The sequence below is a fragment of the Panthera uncia genome, chromosome D4, assembly GCF_023721935.1.
Source record: "Panthera uncia isolate 11264 chromosome D4, Puncia_PCG_1.0, whole genome shotgun sequence".
Lineage (NCBI taxonomy): Eukaryota > Metazoa > Chordata > Mammalia > Carnivora > Felidae > Panthera > Panthera uncia.
Window position 1 is genome coordinate 38,414,542 of NC_064807.1, and position 13,410 is coordinate 38,427,951.

General features: G+C 36.6%; 1 protein-coding gene across 8 annotated transcripts in view; it reads right to left on the reverse strand.

Moving 5' to 3' along the window:
- The window catches only part of NFIB (nuclear factor I B), a 238,943-nt gene that overhangs the window by 13,432 nt on the left and 212,101 nt on the right, over window positions 1-13,410 (reverse strand). For 4 of the 8 annotated variants that reach the window (XM_049634930.1, XM_049634910.1, XM_049634901.1 and 1 more), the window contains one exon: window positions 7,307-7,395. The exons of the other annotated variants lie outside the window; for them this stretch is intronic. In XM_049634930.1, the coding sequence (XP_049490887.1) occupies window positions 7,307-7,395 (89 nt within the window). Of the gene's footprint in view, window positions 1-7,306; window positions 7,396-13,410 lie in introns of those variants that run through there. 8 annotated transcript variants of the gene reach the window in all.

A 13,410-nucleotide genomic window follows, 5' to 3' on the forward strand; every position in this document is an offset into this window, starting at 1 on the left:
TGTATCAGAAAGCTCCCTGGCCGGCTCTTACCTGAACTGCAAAGTACTCTTGTGGGCTCTCTGGGAAACACCAAATATCATAAACTGCAGGTGGCTCATGGAATTATTCTAACTGCAAGCAATACCACTTCATAGTAATGAAAAAGAAACGGATTTGTTTCTTAACTAAGTAGGTAAATAGCCTTCTTTATGGCTACTCTTTGGGGACCAACGATTTTGGAAATAACATATCAAAACGGTAGGCCATCAAAGCTCATTAATTTATATTCAATTGTTTCAGATGTGTTTTGTTATTGGAGCACGCTGGATTGAATGCTGACTTTGCCATGCGTGGGTATCAGCATTTTCTAAGTAAAATAATGGCTTATGCCAGTGAAATAGTTTATCTAATGAAGAGCACAGGGCGACTAAATAAGCAGGGCACATTTACTGCAGCTAAATATGAAATGTGGTCGTTATAATTACTAGACTCTTTTAGCAAAAAGCTTTTACAAAATCCTAGAAGACCCTTCAACAAGGCAACCTATATCCTTAAAAATAGTAAAAACTTATTTCCTTAAAATGTGTACTTCAGACATAAGGAAAATACAGGTCCCCTAAATAGGCCGAATTAAGTTGATTTTTTTAAAAAATTACGTTTGAGATTTTTCATGTCTTAGAACTGAAAACGAAAGATAGAGAATTCCCACAAAGGTGGCTAATTGTAAATAAATCACAGTACACGCATGCACACATCCGTAACGTTTTATGTGGCTGTGGGAGGTTTCAGCCAATTAAAAAATCTAGCATGATCAGGCTCCCAGTGGTTATTTGAGCTCCTCCCACAGACCTTACCACAGCAGAGAACCCGACATGTGGATTTCCATCCTTTCTCTGGTCTGTATTCCTCTCTATCCCTGGGTTCCTTTCAATGCTATTGTTACCAGTGCGCCTGCTCCCCTGATTAGCATATGTGAGTCTCCAACAGCAGACAAAATTCTCTGCAAAAATAATGCTCCCAAATAGTGCCTTTCACTAGAGAAAATCACCCAAGGCATACTAAATTAAAAAGAAATGTTAAGTTTTACACAAGAGCAAAAGCCTGTTCTTTCCCAAGGGATTTTCATGTAAAAGCAAAAATCAGTGTGACTTGTGTAATTTCACCTCTAAATAACAGAATTTCTTTGGATCCGAATTCTGAATCATAAAACCACAACCGATTAAGGAACTGAACACATTTTTTATATTATGCCTGCTAATATATGTGCAGAGAGAATCACACGTGCAAAAACAAAACAACAACAACAACAACGACAATCTTCCTTCATGTAAAACAGAAATTAAGAAAGGAGGGAGTCACTGTCACTTTCTGCAAATTCCCAAATCTTCAAAATTTGCGGTCTTCGATTTCTGGGACTTAAACAGGCTTTTTTGCCTTTTCTTTTCTCGTATGTTTAGTAGTATATTTACTCATTCATATGCTTTGTTATCTAAGTAAATATGACTAAAAAAATTCACGATATACCTACTAACAGCACTCGCAAACACGAAAACCAAAAGGTCAGCTCCTAAAAGGGGTGTTGGCTGCGGGAGGAGCTGACTCCTGACGGAAGTAATGCATATGTAAATCTGGCACTTTCCCTAAAACATCTTCAAATAAAGGAGGTGTTCAAATGTCCTTCTTTCGTTGCAAAGGGTTAAGCGGCAAGGTTTACGTTTGGGAATTTTCTGAATCACGCTCCGCCCTCTCCCGTAGTGCAGCCAAAAATCATCTGACAGGAAACATAAGATTAAGTTTGTCCTACCTAAGCGAACAAAGAGTGCTCTGAACAGGCCACCGGTTTACTGCAGAGCGGGAACTTTTCTAATCCTGCTGGAATCCGCAGTGCTGCTCAGAAAATATCACGGAAAAAGTTGTTTTCTTTCCTCTAACATCTTGTCTCTGGATCATCTCATTTTGGTCACACTGCAGATCCCGCTGCTTCTCCCATAAAGGTTAACTTAAAGCTCCAAACATAATCATGTGGAAAATGGACATTATTGATTCCTATGGTCCATTGTTCCCCTCTCCTAAGACCCTGAAGTTCAAGTTCAATCTGGAATTACATCATGTCTGGTTTCTCCTGGTTACCAGACGGCTTGAGACGTGACCACAGCTACAGAAAAAACAAACAGCCTTCTTCACGCTTCGGCTCCCCTATCGATTCAAACGTAAACTTTTTTCTTTCTCTCAAGTATGCTTCAAGTATGGAGCATGGTTAATTTAGAGATTAAGTTCCAAATTAGATTATCTAATGGCATCTTAATGGATTGCTGACCCATTTCCTGTGGGATGGCAGCATGCAAGTCTGGCTGGAATACAATTAATTTCTTAGGAAGTGTTCTGAAGAGTTTCCTAGATAAAAAGGAAATGTTGTGTTGTGCAAATCTTTCTTTATAAACGGAGAAAGTTAGGCAAAACTACTGCGAACCCCAATGTATTTTCCAACAGCCAGATCACTGATACTGTGTGTGTGTGTGTGTGTGTGTGTGAACACTGGATCCAGGGAGTGTTTAAGGACGGTAACATTTTTTATTCCATAACAGGTGCAAATAATTTTTGATGAGAATGGAGTGATTCTTTTAAAACGAATATTCAAATACGAGGAACAACACTAGCTAGCAGCTCCAGTACCAAACGGTGAGCATGTGCATTTTTGGCTTTTGCAATCCTCCTCCTTGAACCAAAGATCCTTCCATGCATCTACCTGATCAGCACTTCTATCATAGTCCCAGAGTGGTGCTAGGGGCCCAGAATGGTGTGTAAAAAGTTGAACATTTTGAACACACTTTAGAGCTGACAGCTGAAAAGGAAATTCAGCACTCTGAGAATAAAGCTCCCCCCAGGAACTCCAGGAACAACCCAGCTGTTGTGCCGTAGTTATGTGTCAAGATAACAAACTGAAAGCAGGAAATGCTAACCTAGTGAATTTGTAGGGATGGTCTAAGTGTAATGTTGAAATAAGAGTTAACTCTTAATACTACCTGCGGACAGGAAACACCAGGAAACTCGCTGTGTTTCCTCATCATACATGTGCCACATGTGTAGGTGTGTGTGCACACACACGAATGCGTGTATGCACACATGTGTGATCCACACGTGTACGTGCATACACACACACACACACACATACATTACACACAAACATATGGTTTGCAACCCAATACTGAAGATTATTTTTGTTCTTATATCACTGAGGACATATATTTTGCAAAGACCATCTTATGGGCAAAGCAAGGGAAGTGGTAAATGGTTGAGGACAGTGTTATGCAAATAGGATTCTAGGATTCTATGTATGAAGTGAATGCTCCTACCCCCTCTTTTTGCCCCCCTCCCCTCTCCTGACCAACCAGATCCAAATAATCTTTACTGGCTGCCAAATTTCTCCTGGGAAATCAAGCAACTCCCTAGAATTGCAGTAATAAACGACAATTTCTTACCAAAACATGTGTAAAGTAACTACAGAATGAAGTATTCAACTCACAGAAAGGAGCTGCTAACACATGTAACATGGAAAAGAGCTGATAAAAGTCTCTTTGGTGCCATTCAATTATGGCATCAGCAGAGACACAAAAATCCTTCCAATTATTTCAGTGAAATCTTCATTTATTCATTATTTCAGAGGCTGAGCAAATGGTTTGTGTAAACATATCCTTCAGTAACACGCGCATGTTTATTTTAGCCATCTGAAGGCTTCTTCTATGTTTATATAAGCCATCAGACACATACAGCCACTCACTTGTGGCTTTGCTTCTCTTGAAAGGGGTGAAGGGAAAGAAGAGGGAATGAAACAATAAATCCAGTTTCTCTTTTGCATAAAGCACTCCCTCCAATGTTTTAAAATAACTTCTGTTTATATTATTCTTGGATTGTCCTTCAGCTTTCTTTTTCATTCAATTACATTGCTCTTTCGTACTTGATAGTACAAGGCATGCTCTGGCTATAGTCTCAAGAAAGCAAGCCAGTTAGGGAGTTAACTGCTGTATTTGTTTATACCCACATAACTCACATATGCAACAGTGTCATTTGTCCACATCGGAGGACAAAGCACAGACACGACAGGACTCTTATGAACAGCTTAAGCAACTCCTCACCTATTACCCTCCCAAGAGCTGAGCCCCTCCTGACTCAAGAAATGAGTCCTTCACCAACAAACTTCACTCTGGGTTAACTGCAGTACCTGACCTTTGGGTTAGACAGAAAAAATTCACATTTTCAAGGTGCAAGCAACACACACACACACACACACACACACACACACTTCACAAAATGCTAAGGTCAAAACAACAAAACACCTTCAGGGTAGCAACCTACTAAGTCTGTGAAAACTTTCCGATTGAGTCACTTTGGTTCCTAAGGGAATGTTTATACATGGGGTTGGGGGCAGGACAAGGAGGGAGGAGGATAGGGGAAATCTTCCAGCTTGAATTACACGTGCAGGGCTCTCGGGCTCTCGCCTCACTGCCATTTTCAGTCGTGCAAAAGGAGCTGCCTTTGACATGGAAACACCTCCAGGGGAGGATTCATGTAAAGCAGAAAAGGAGGCCACTGTGGAGGAGTGGTGGGACCAAGAAAGTAATGGCGACAAACAACAATCACAACAAAATAAAACAAAGCAAAGGCCAAACACAAAGCAAAACCAAAACACCTTCTTTGCTTTGTCCTTTTCTAGTATAGAGTCTCCAGGGATCGCCTTGTGTTAAAACCAAAAATCAACAGCCACAGCAAAAATAACCTGATATTTTCTTTATGCCATTATGACAAAGGCAAATTATTTAATTCTCTGGTTGAACTGCTCTACATTCCTCAGATATTTTCTATTTAATCAGATCATTTTAAAGTTGTAGCAGTGCCTCGATGAGTTTAGATGTCTGTTATCCCCTTAAAAGTAGTAGTAATATTGCAGAAGTTTCTGATTTCCTTTTTTGATATCCTTTCTAAAAAATTTGTTTCATAAATGACCACAGAGTACAAACTATAAACCATGAATGAATTAAGAACGTGTTGTGCCACAGACATGGCTTATCTGTATTATCAAATATGGACTCTACTTAAGCCTATTTAAAAAAAGAAGAAACTATAACAGAGCAAAGCAAATTGCTGTCTTATTTGAGTATATTTATTGTAAACTGTATAATACTTAGATTCTAAGAACTGTGAGCACCTGAATCAGTCACACAGCCTTTGGGACAGCGTACCATAGAGATTCAATAAACACCTGTTGAATGTACAAACGTGATGCCTGCCATTATCAATTATGGGCCTTCTGAATCACGATAAAAAGGGAACAAGCCGAAAGCTACCTTTTTAAAGCTCTTTGAAGGATTAAAGCCAGTCTATATATCATACCAGTTAACCAAAAAAAAATTCTATCTTTGAGGGGGGAAGAAAAAAATCTTAACAAAATGAATTCTAAATTTCTTTCTGACTTCTTATAACGTGAAGCTGATTACCACACCAATTTTTCAACAAGAAGGGGTTCTGTAACGTGAACAATGGTCTCCTAAGCTGGGTTTAGTCATTGTATTAATCCACTCTGATACATAGGGTGATTCGTTGTCCACTCACCTTTTCCTTTTCTGGGATGTCAATTTTTGATTCGAAACATTACTAGGAACCCGGTGCAGTTATATGTCAAATAACCAATAACTGATACCTTTATTTGGCTTTCATGTACTTTATAAAGGTACTATCCTATTTTAGATAAGTAAATGTCAATCAGTAATCATAGATTTAGAGGTTCACACAGGTATAGCCACATTTAAAAACATGAGTACACTCCATCTGACGTGCAATTCTTATAAATACGGTAACATTTGTACACAGACATGGTTTTTATGCTCACTGACATGGAGAACACAGACTATGAGAAAGTTATTTAATAAAATTAAATCCAAACATGGTGTTATCAAATCCGATTAAATTAATTTAAAACCAATTAAGACTATTTAAATAGGACATTTTCATGGGATTTAATTCATATTCTTTTTAAGACTACTTAAACAATATGTTCTCCTTGTGCTTAATTTCTTTTTTATAAGTATACATTGTATTTTTTTTCCAAATGGAGGGATTATATAAGCTTCTTGGGGAAAAAAATGAAAATATGTAAAAATGAATATCTTTTAAAGTGGATGTATACCAATCTTTAAGAAGAGGAAAAGTCGTATCGTATTCATTTTAGGAAATGCATTAATAAAAACTCATGAAGTTTTAAAAACTGAATCCAACTAGCTGTCTCGGTTTTCACCAGAGGAAAAGTGGACGTTCTGTAAATTCCATTCTTTTAAATTCTCCTTTTCAGCAGCTTCTGTCACGTGAAATGGAGTTCGGCAGTCCACTTACAACTGATTTTTGAGTACGTACTTTTACGATACAGCATCAGACTCATAGCAGTGTTGGAAAATTACGTTGGCTCTGCATTTGGTGAACTCCTTATGGGACTCCCTCACGCTCTTCTAGAAATTTTTATCTCTTATTACACATGATTATACCACGAATTTTAATTATTTAATTTGCCAATTTGACACAATTCGTTCTTTATTAACATAATACATAAGAAGCTGACTCAGCACTGCCTTCCAAAACCAATACGCGAGATAGTATCGAAACTAATTTTGAAGATGAAACTAGTTTTAGGATCATTTCCTCAGCGAACCAAACAAATTCAGTTCTCAATGGTTCATATCAATGAACAGAGGTTAAAAACTTCATTTAAACCACATTCCTTCTTTAGCTGTTGATTTCAACAATCGTCTGACTCCAACATTAACGAACGCCGCTGATAACAGTTAAGTCAACTAATTTGGAAATTTTCTTCTAGCTTTTCCCCTCCAACAGGGGGATAACTGACTAGTAAAATGGTTTAAAGTTAGCAGTAGAGGAAAGAGCTGAAATGAGAAGAACCCATAATGTGAAAAACCCAATGCTTTATTAGACCTCAAATAGCTGAGAAATCTCCCCTCAAACTATGATTTCATTTTTTTTAGGTCCTGAAATGTTAGGTGTCAAATCTTCTCCCCGCCCCCTCCCCAAATTATAAATTGTTGAAAACATTTGACAGCAGTTGGAAATTCCAATGATCAGTGAGCAGATGTTATAGTCCCAAATTAATTTGAAGTTGCATTGACAAAAGAAATACAGGAGGAGAGTAGGGAAAGAGCGGTGGGATAGCCCAGACAACTACATGTTTAACATATATTTTCTGTAAAGCTGGTTAAAAACAAACACTATAGCTCATGTAACTTTTAGGTGTAAGTGTAGGGTTGGAAATAATTAAAATGTTACCTTTGCCAAGTAATTCCCAATGTATCCTCACTGGTACTGGGGTATAAATGCCTGCCGTTTTGATTCATGGTCCAGTCACAAATCCTCAGCTGTCAATTGAAACCTAGCAGTCAGATATGGATCGAGCAGTTCTACAGTTTTTAGTATTTAAATGAATACATGCAAACCAGTACTGTACATGGCATTAACCTTACTTTCCCAAGAGGCAGCTTAAAGGAAAACAAAAACAAAAACAAAAACAAAAGCAAAAGAAAAACCTTACTCTGCAAAGCAAAATTCCTAGACACTCTTTTTAGAAAACTCTGCTGCAATAGGCCACTCTATTAATTAAAGCATACAAGAGAAACGAGTGCTTAGAACATAACAATTAGCCATTATTAGAGTACAAGTTGAGCTGAAATAAAAGCAAACGTTAATATTCAATAGAGAGATATATTTTAGGAAGAAAACGAAAAAAAAAAGCTTTTTTTATGCAACATACCAAATAATCCGCACTGAGTAAAATAATCAATAACTTTAAGCATGCAGTTTGCAAAACACAGAAGACATGCAGTTTAGAGGAGTAAAGGTCCCACCTTATACATTCTCCCTAGCTTATGCTTAGAAGCATCAAGGTATTCCCTTCTAGATGTTTCCTAATTTTGCTGCAGTCAAAGTGGCACTGTTTAGAAGGAGTTGATGAGGATTTCTACTTTGATTTTAAACTCAGAGTAATGGCATTTAAAATACTTTACCACATCTGAATAGAGCCAGGAATGCACTGAGTACAAGCTGAAACAAATTCTTCCCAGATCTTGGAATCATCAGCTCTGCCCTTCGGAAGAGGGTTCGAGTAACCCTATCCAGCTCTGTTTGGTTCACAGCTGCCCTACGGTGCTAGCAGATTTATTGAAAAGATATATTGCTTATTTGTATGCCTATGAAAGTAAACTTATCTGGCTTTGGCCGGGGGGAAACCCCACTAGAAAATCATGGTTTGTATCGTTAGATAGCCTTGCTGTGAATTAACTGCATCTTGCATCGAAAAGATGTCTTATTCAGAGCAACCCACTGCACCTCGTTTGCTGTGTTTCAGTGAGGATTTCCACAAGGTGATGATTGCAGCCAAAGTGCCTTTAAACTCCTGATAAATTATTGTAATCCTTTCTGATAATGCTATGGCTTAAAAAAATGGCTATTAAGAGCCTTTACTGTTCCTGTTAGACCAATGAGGTTCTACACATTGTGAGTAATAGTGATTCTGGAGTTTTAGAATAATTGTTTTGCACCCTTTTCTACAGGTCTATGAGTCTCCAAATATACCATCTAAAATTTCCAAAACACATGTTTTCATTATATTGATATTTTAGGTGAAAGCAATTTTATAAAGAACTGAAAAAATTCCCTTAAGATAAGTAGGTAGGTAGGTAGGCAGGTAGGTCGGTAGATAGATGGCCAGGCAAACAGATTGATAGGATGTGCGGATTCTTCTCACAATGTACTCATAAAGGAGCCATAAACCGGTAAAGAAATTAAATTAGAATGAAAAATATTCTTAAAATGGACCATAATACTTGCATAATAGGGAAAATGTATGCTTGATTAGTCTTAAAACCAAACAGATAACAAACTTTATGGCAAGATTTTTTTTTAAGTGCTCAACATGAATCATCTAATCAGAAATGCAGTGTGATGGGGCAATCTGTTTTTTTACAGTAACAGTAAGCCTATTGTCTCTTTCAAAATGCATTTTCTTAAAGCAGTACTATGAAAAAGATCTAAAAACAGCTAAAAAAAAAAAAAAAAACCCTTGACTTTGTGTCAAGATTACCTTAGGGACCACTTATTGATTCTACTCTAGTCAGTGAAATTCCTAGTTTTTAGTCAATTAAACATTCTCAAGAATGGAGGAGTATATTCAGGCAGAGCTCATGGTAATTCTGCTAACTTCAGGTGAGTTTCTGTGGGGCTCCCAGCCTAGGTTGCAGAAATCTTCAGAAAAAGATGCTTTTATGATGCCAGGAGAACCTAAATATTACTCACTGATTAACTGACTTGTCTCACAAGCAATGACAGGAACACTGTGTCTCTTTGGAAGGATGTGTTGTAAACTGCTTAGTTTTTTGTTGTTCGTGTTGCTAATGTTTTGTTTATTTGTTTGTTTACCACCCTAACAAATGTCAAGGGGGCTATCTTTGGCCACATTTGTAACATTTAAAATCAATGTATTTGGGGGCTTTTCTTTCCTAAGAGTAGTCCCAAAGGGGTTAAACCTGACCATAGCTATTTACTTTCATCCATACGTAAGATAAATTCAATAGGGTTAATTTTTTTTCAAAACAGAAAATATGATGAAATACATACAAAACAATCACTACACATAGTAGTTAGCAATAATTTAGATGCCAAAAAAATTGTCAGGATATTAATTAGTATTAAATTAATTTCCTCCCGGTTACTGAGAACGAAAAATATAAATTAGATTTATTTATTAGTTCTTTAGATTGTGGGGTAGCATTATCAACATTTCCAAAAATTTCTGAGGAGACCTGTTTATACATGCTTATGTGTTATAAATTACTTAAACCAGGTCACTTAAGCAAGACCCTCACTCTTTATGTTTTTTTAATTTATTAATTAACCTTCTTTTGCATAAAGCATCTTTGAATTAATGAACTTCCTGACGAAGTGAAATTTTAATTTTAAAGGTGATGGTGTGGCAGGGGAAACAACTGAATAATTAAACTAGAAATCACTCTTCACTCTTATTCCTAATAAGATCAATTACTAAGACTCTTTGTTTGAGGAAGATAGTTCTGACTCAGCAAATTTTGAATAGAATCTCGGGGATAAAAAGTTAACACTAGGTGTATTACGCTTCTTTTGGGGGCATGTTAAATGTTCTTAGTATAAGTCACTATTCCCAACAGCAAAAACTCGTTACATTATGTTCTAAATAAATTTACAATAACAGGTGATAGTGTTATTTGAGGTTGGGGTGATGATTCCTCAATTTCTGTCATGTGAAAGAGTCACTGTTATATAATGTAGCTATCAATTCTCTTTAAATTAAATTTGAAGACTTTAATTTCAAGTAGTACATAGGGTTCAATAACACTGTAATGGTTTTTCCAAGTATTTTCGTCAAAAAAAAAAAAAAAAAGGAAATTACTTGTTTCCTCCAATAGTAATCAAATAGAAAACACTAGGTACAGATTAGTTCAAATATTTAGTCTGTAAGAGTTGTGTGTTTGAATGGAGGTGGAGAGCAATTCCTATTTTTGTAACATTATAGTCTTTAACAGACCTGAGCATATGCATATCCTTATAGAAATGCACACTCCCATAAACAATTTTAATCCTTTAATTTTATGCATCTATCACAATGAAATTAGACTGTCTAGAAAACTGAGGTAAAATTTACATTAAAACAATTATGCCCAGAATTCCAAGAGCAAGCAAAAGGTGAAGTAAGGAAGTAAGATTGTCCTCCAGGAAAGCTATGAGTAAAGGGTTACCTACGTAACAAGTAAGGAAGAAGTGAAGGTCAAGTTTTCCTGCCTATGTTCTTAGAATGGCATTCTCTCAAGACTCTGGAATGAGAACCTTGTTCCTTGCCTACAAGGATGGGTTCAAGCAGTTTCCCTCAAAAATCTACATAAGAAAAAAACACCTAAGAGTTGGGTCATTATCCTTTCCTACGCTATACCCACATTAGTCATAGGTAGCTGACAGCTATAAAGAATCAATATTGCTTGTGATTTCAGAGTTAAGATTTTGTTTATTCAGATGAGGGCCCTCCATTGTTATTAACAGGGGCTTTTGTTAAATGCTTAGCAATTAGCTTTGGGAACAAAAGAAAGAAGGTAAGCAAAACGTTCTATTTTGCTAGACTCAGCAAACAGGCCGATGTACTAACAGTCCCTCATGATGACAACAGCTCTCAGTTGAACCAATAAACCATTAAACTGTAAACAGAATAATCAACACAGGCAAATTTACCTTCTCACTTTTTTTTTTTTTTTTTAAGTTTACAGTGACCCTCAAGGGAATATCTTGAAAGGTGTGTTTTATGTTCTTAGGGTTTTTTGTTTTGTTTTGTTTTTGTTTTAATTTCTACAGATAGCCTCAAGGAAACAGACTTTTGGGGGTAAAGGTGCTTTTGAGGGGATGCTTAAAAGATAAACAATCCAATGTTCAAACTGTCCTCTAACTCTCAGATTAGTAGAGTTTTATTTTATTGCTTTTATTAATTACTCACCATGGAGCAAATAAAATGGCCTCTAAATGAACAAGCAGAACGTTCAGAATAAAATTGTTATATGTAAAACATATAACACATTTTTAAAAAAAAAGAGATTCAAGATCATCCTGGTACCTTAAAGTTACTTCTAATGTCAATTTCTGGAACCCATGCTTCTTGATATTTAATTTAGCTAGCGCAGTAGAATTACATTAAATGGGTGTGCATAGCCCATGAACTACATAAACGTAACTGACCATAAATCCTAAGTATTAGCAAATGAAGAGGTTTCTTTTTTTTTTCACATGGAGACTAGTTTAACTTGTAAAATGTAAGGTTTCAAGGGAACTCAGAGATTGTGAAGTTCAACCCCTTCATTTTCCTTTCCAAGATAAAGATACAGGACAGTCAAGTTTATGGACTCGTCCAAGATCAGACATGCCCTGTTTGTGTCAACACTACAGCCAAACCTCCGGACTCCTAATCCCTGGTTCTCACCAAAGATACTGATTTGCTTACCACTGTTCTTTTCCTACCCTATGCTTCATGTGCCCCCCACCCCACCAAGAATATTTAAGGCTAAAATGGCGATAATTATAACCTTCAGAATCTCCTCTACTTCCTTGATTCAACTTGGATCTTTTAAAGTAAATATTTTCAGAGGACAAGATAATTTTTCCCTTGTGATCTTGTTGATCGAGATGTAAGGCTACGGTAAACATAATTTTATTTTTACATTAATTAGTTTATCTAGAATTTGATAAATACTGAAAGTGAGTGAATAAATAAATGAAGGCATGATAAAGCAGACCACGGGAGGTTTTTTTTAAAAGCATAAGAACTAGCCAAAAGGCTAAACATTTGCATAGCCGTTATTTTGACTGAAACTTCCTTTAAATGTGTTTCCTTTCCAGCTAGCATATGTGAAGAGTGACCTCTTATCCATTTACATACCTACCCAGAAGTCATGTGATAGGGTTTTACGTCAAGCTGTCAATTATGATAACAGACACAATAAGAACAGCCACAAGTTGTTGATAGCCTGCTTCCTGACTTTATTGAAAACTTTGTTGATAGTCTGCTAGTGTCCTTTCGATTGCTTGCCTCTAATAAAAGACTACCTTTCCAGTGGTCTCAAGGTATCTAGCTTTGGCTTTGCCATTTGCCAGGACAAACGTTGCAAAGAAATTTCAATTAATATCTTAATTTAAAAAAAAAAAAATTCCTACAGAGGCAATTTCTTAGGAAGGCCATTTGGTGCAACGGAAATTTTCAGCGTAATGAAAAGCACTTCCAAATTCCAGTTTGAAAATTATACCAGGGAAAGCGTTGAAAATATTTTGATATAAGGTAGCCCAGTGATTGAAATGGAAATGATAGCATGCAAGAGATGTAACATGCTGAAGCTCAGGCACCGATAAAATCCATGCAGTTGTGTACATAATGCAGGGACCTGAGCTGATCAGGCCATTCATTCATGAGCTCTAATGATAAGTAGTGTACATATAATCAGGAGATTATAATTTTGAGACTATGAAAATAAGTCTTACATCTTATAAACTAGAGCTTGTGTGACGTTGTCGTCTCCCTTTCGGAAGGCAAAAGTGACCTCCCACTTATGGCATCAAAAACCTCAAATCTGTACCAGGTTCATATGCTTTTCAATACCTGGTTCGATTAGTAATCTTTTACTTCTGAACAAGAAGCTTCTTAGCTACAAACTTTTATTTCCCACTTGCAGTGAGATTTTTTTTATATGTTGTACTAACATGTAACAGTGAAGGTTCATATTTTTATTATAACCTTGCACTCAAATACAATGGTGAAAATCAAGTTGACTAGACCCTCTTTTATCACGCAACTTCCAATAAGAGCAAAGAAA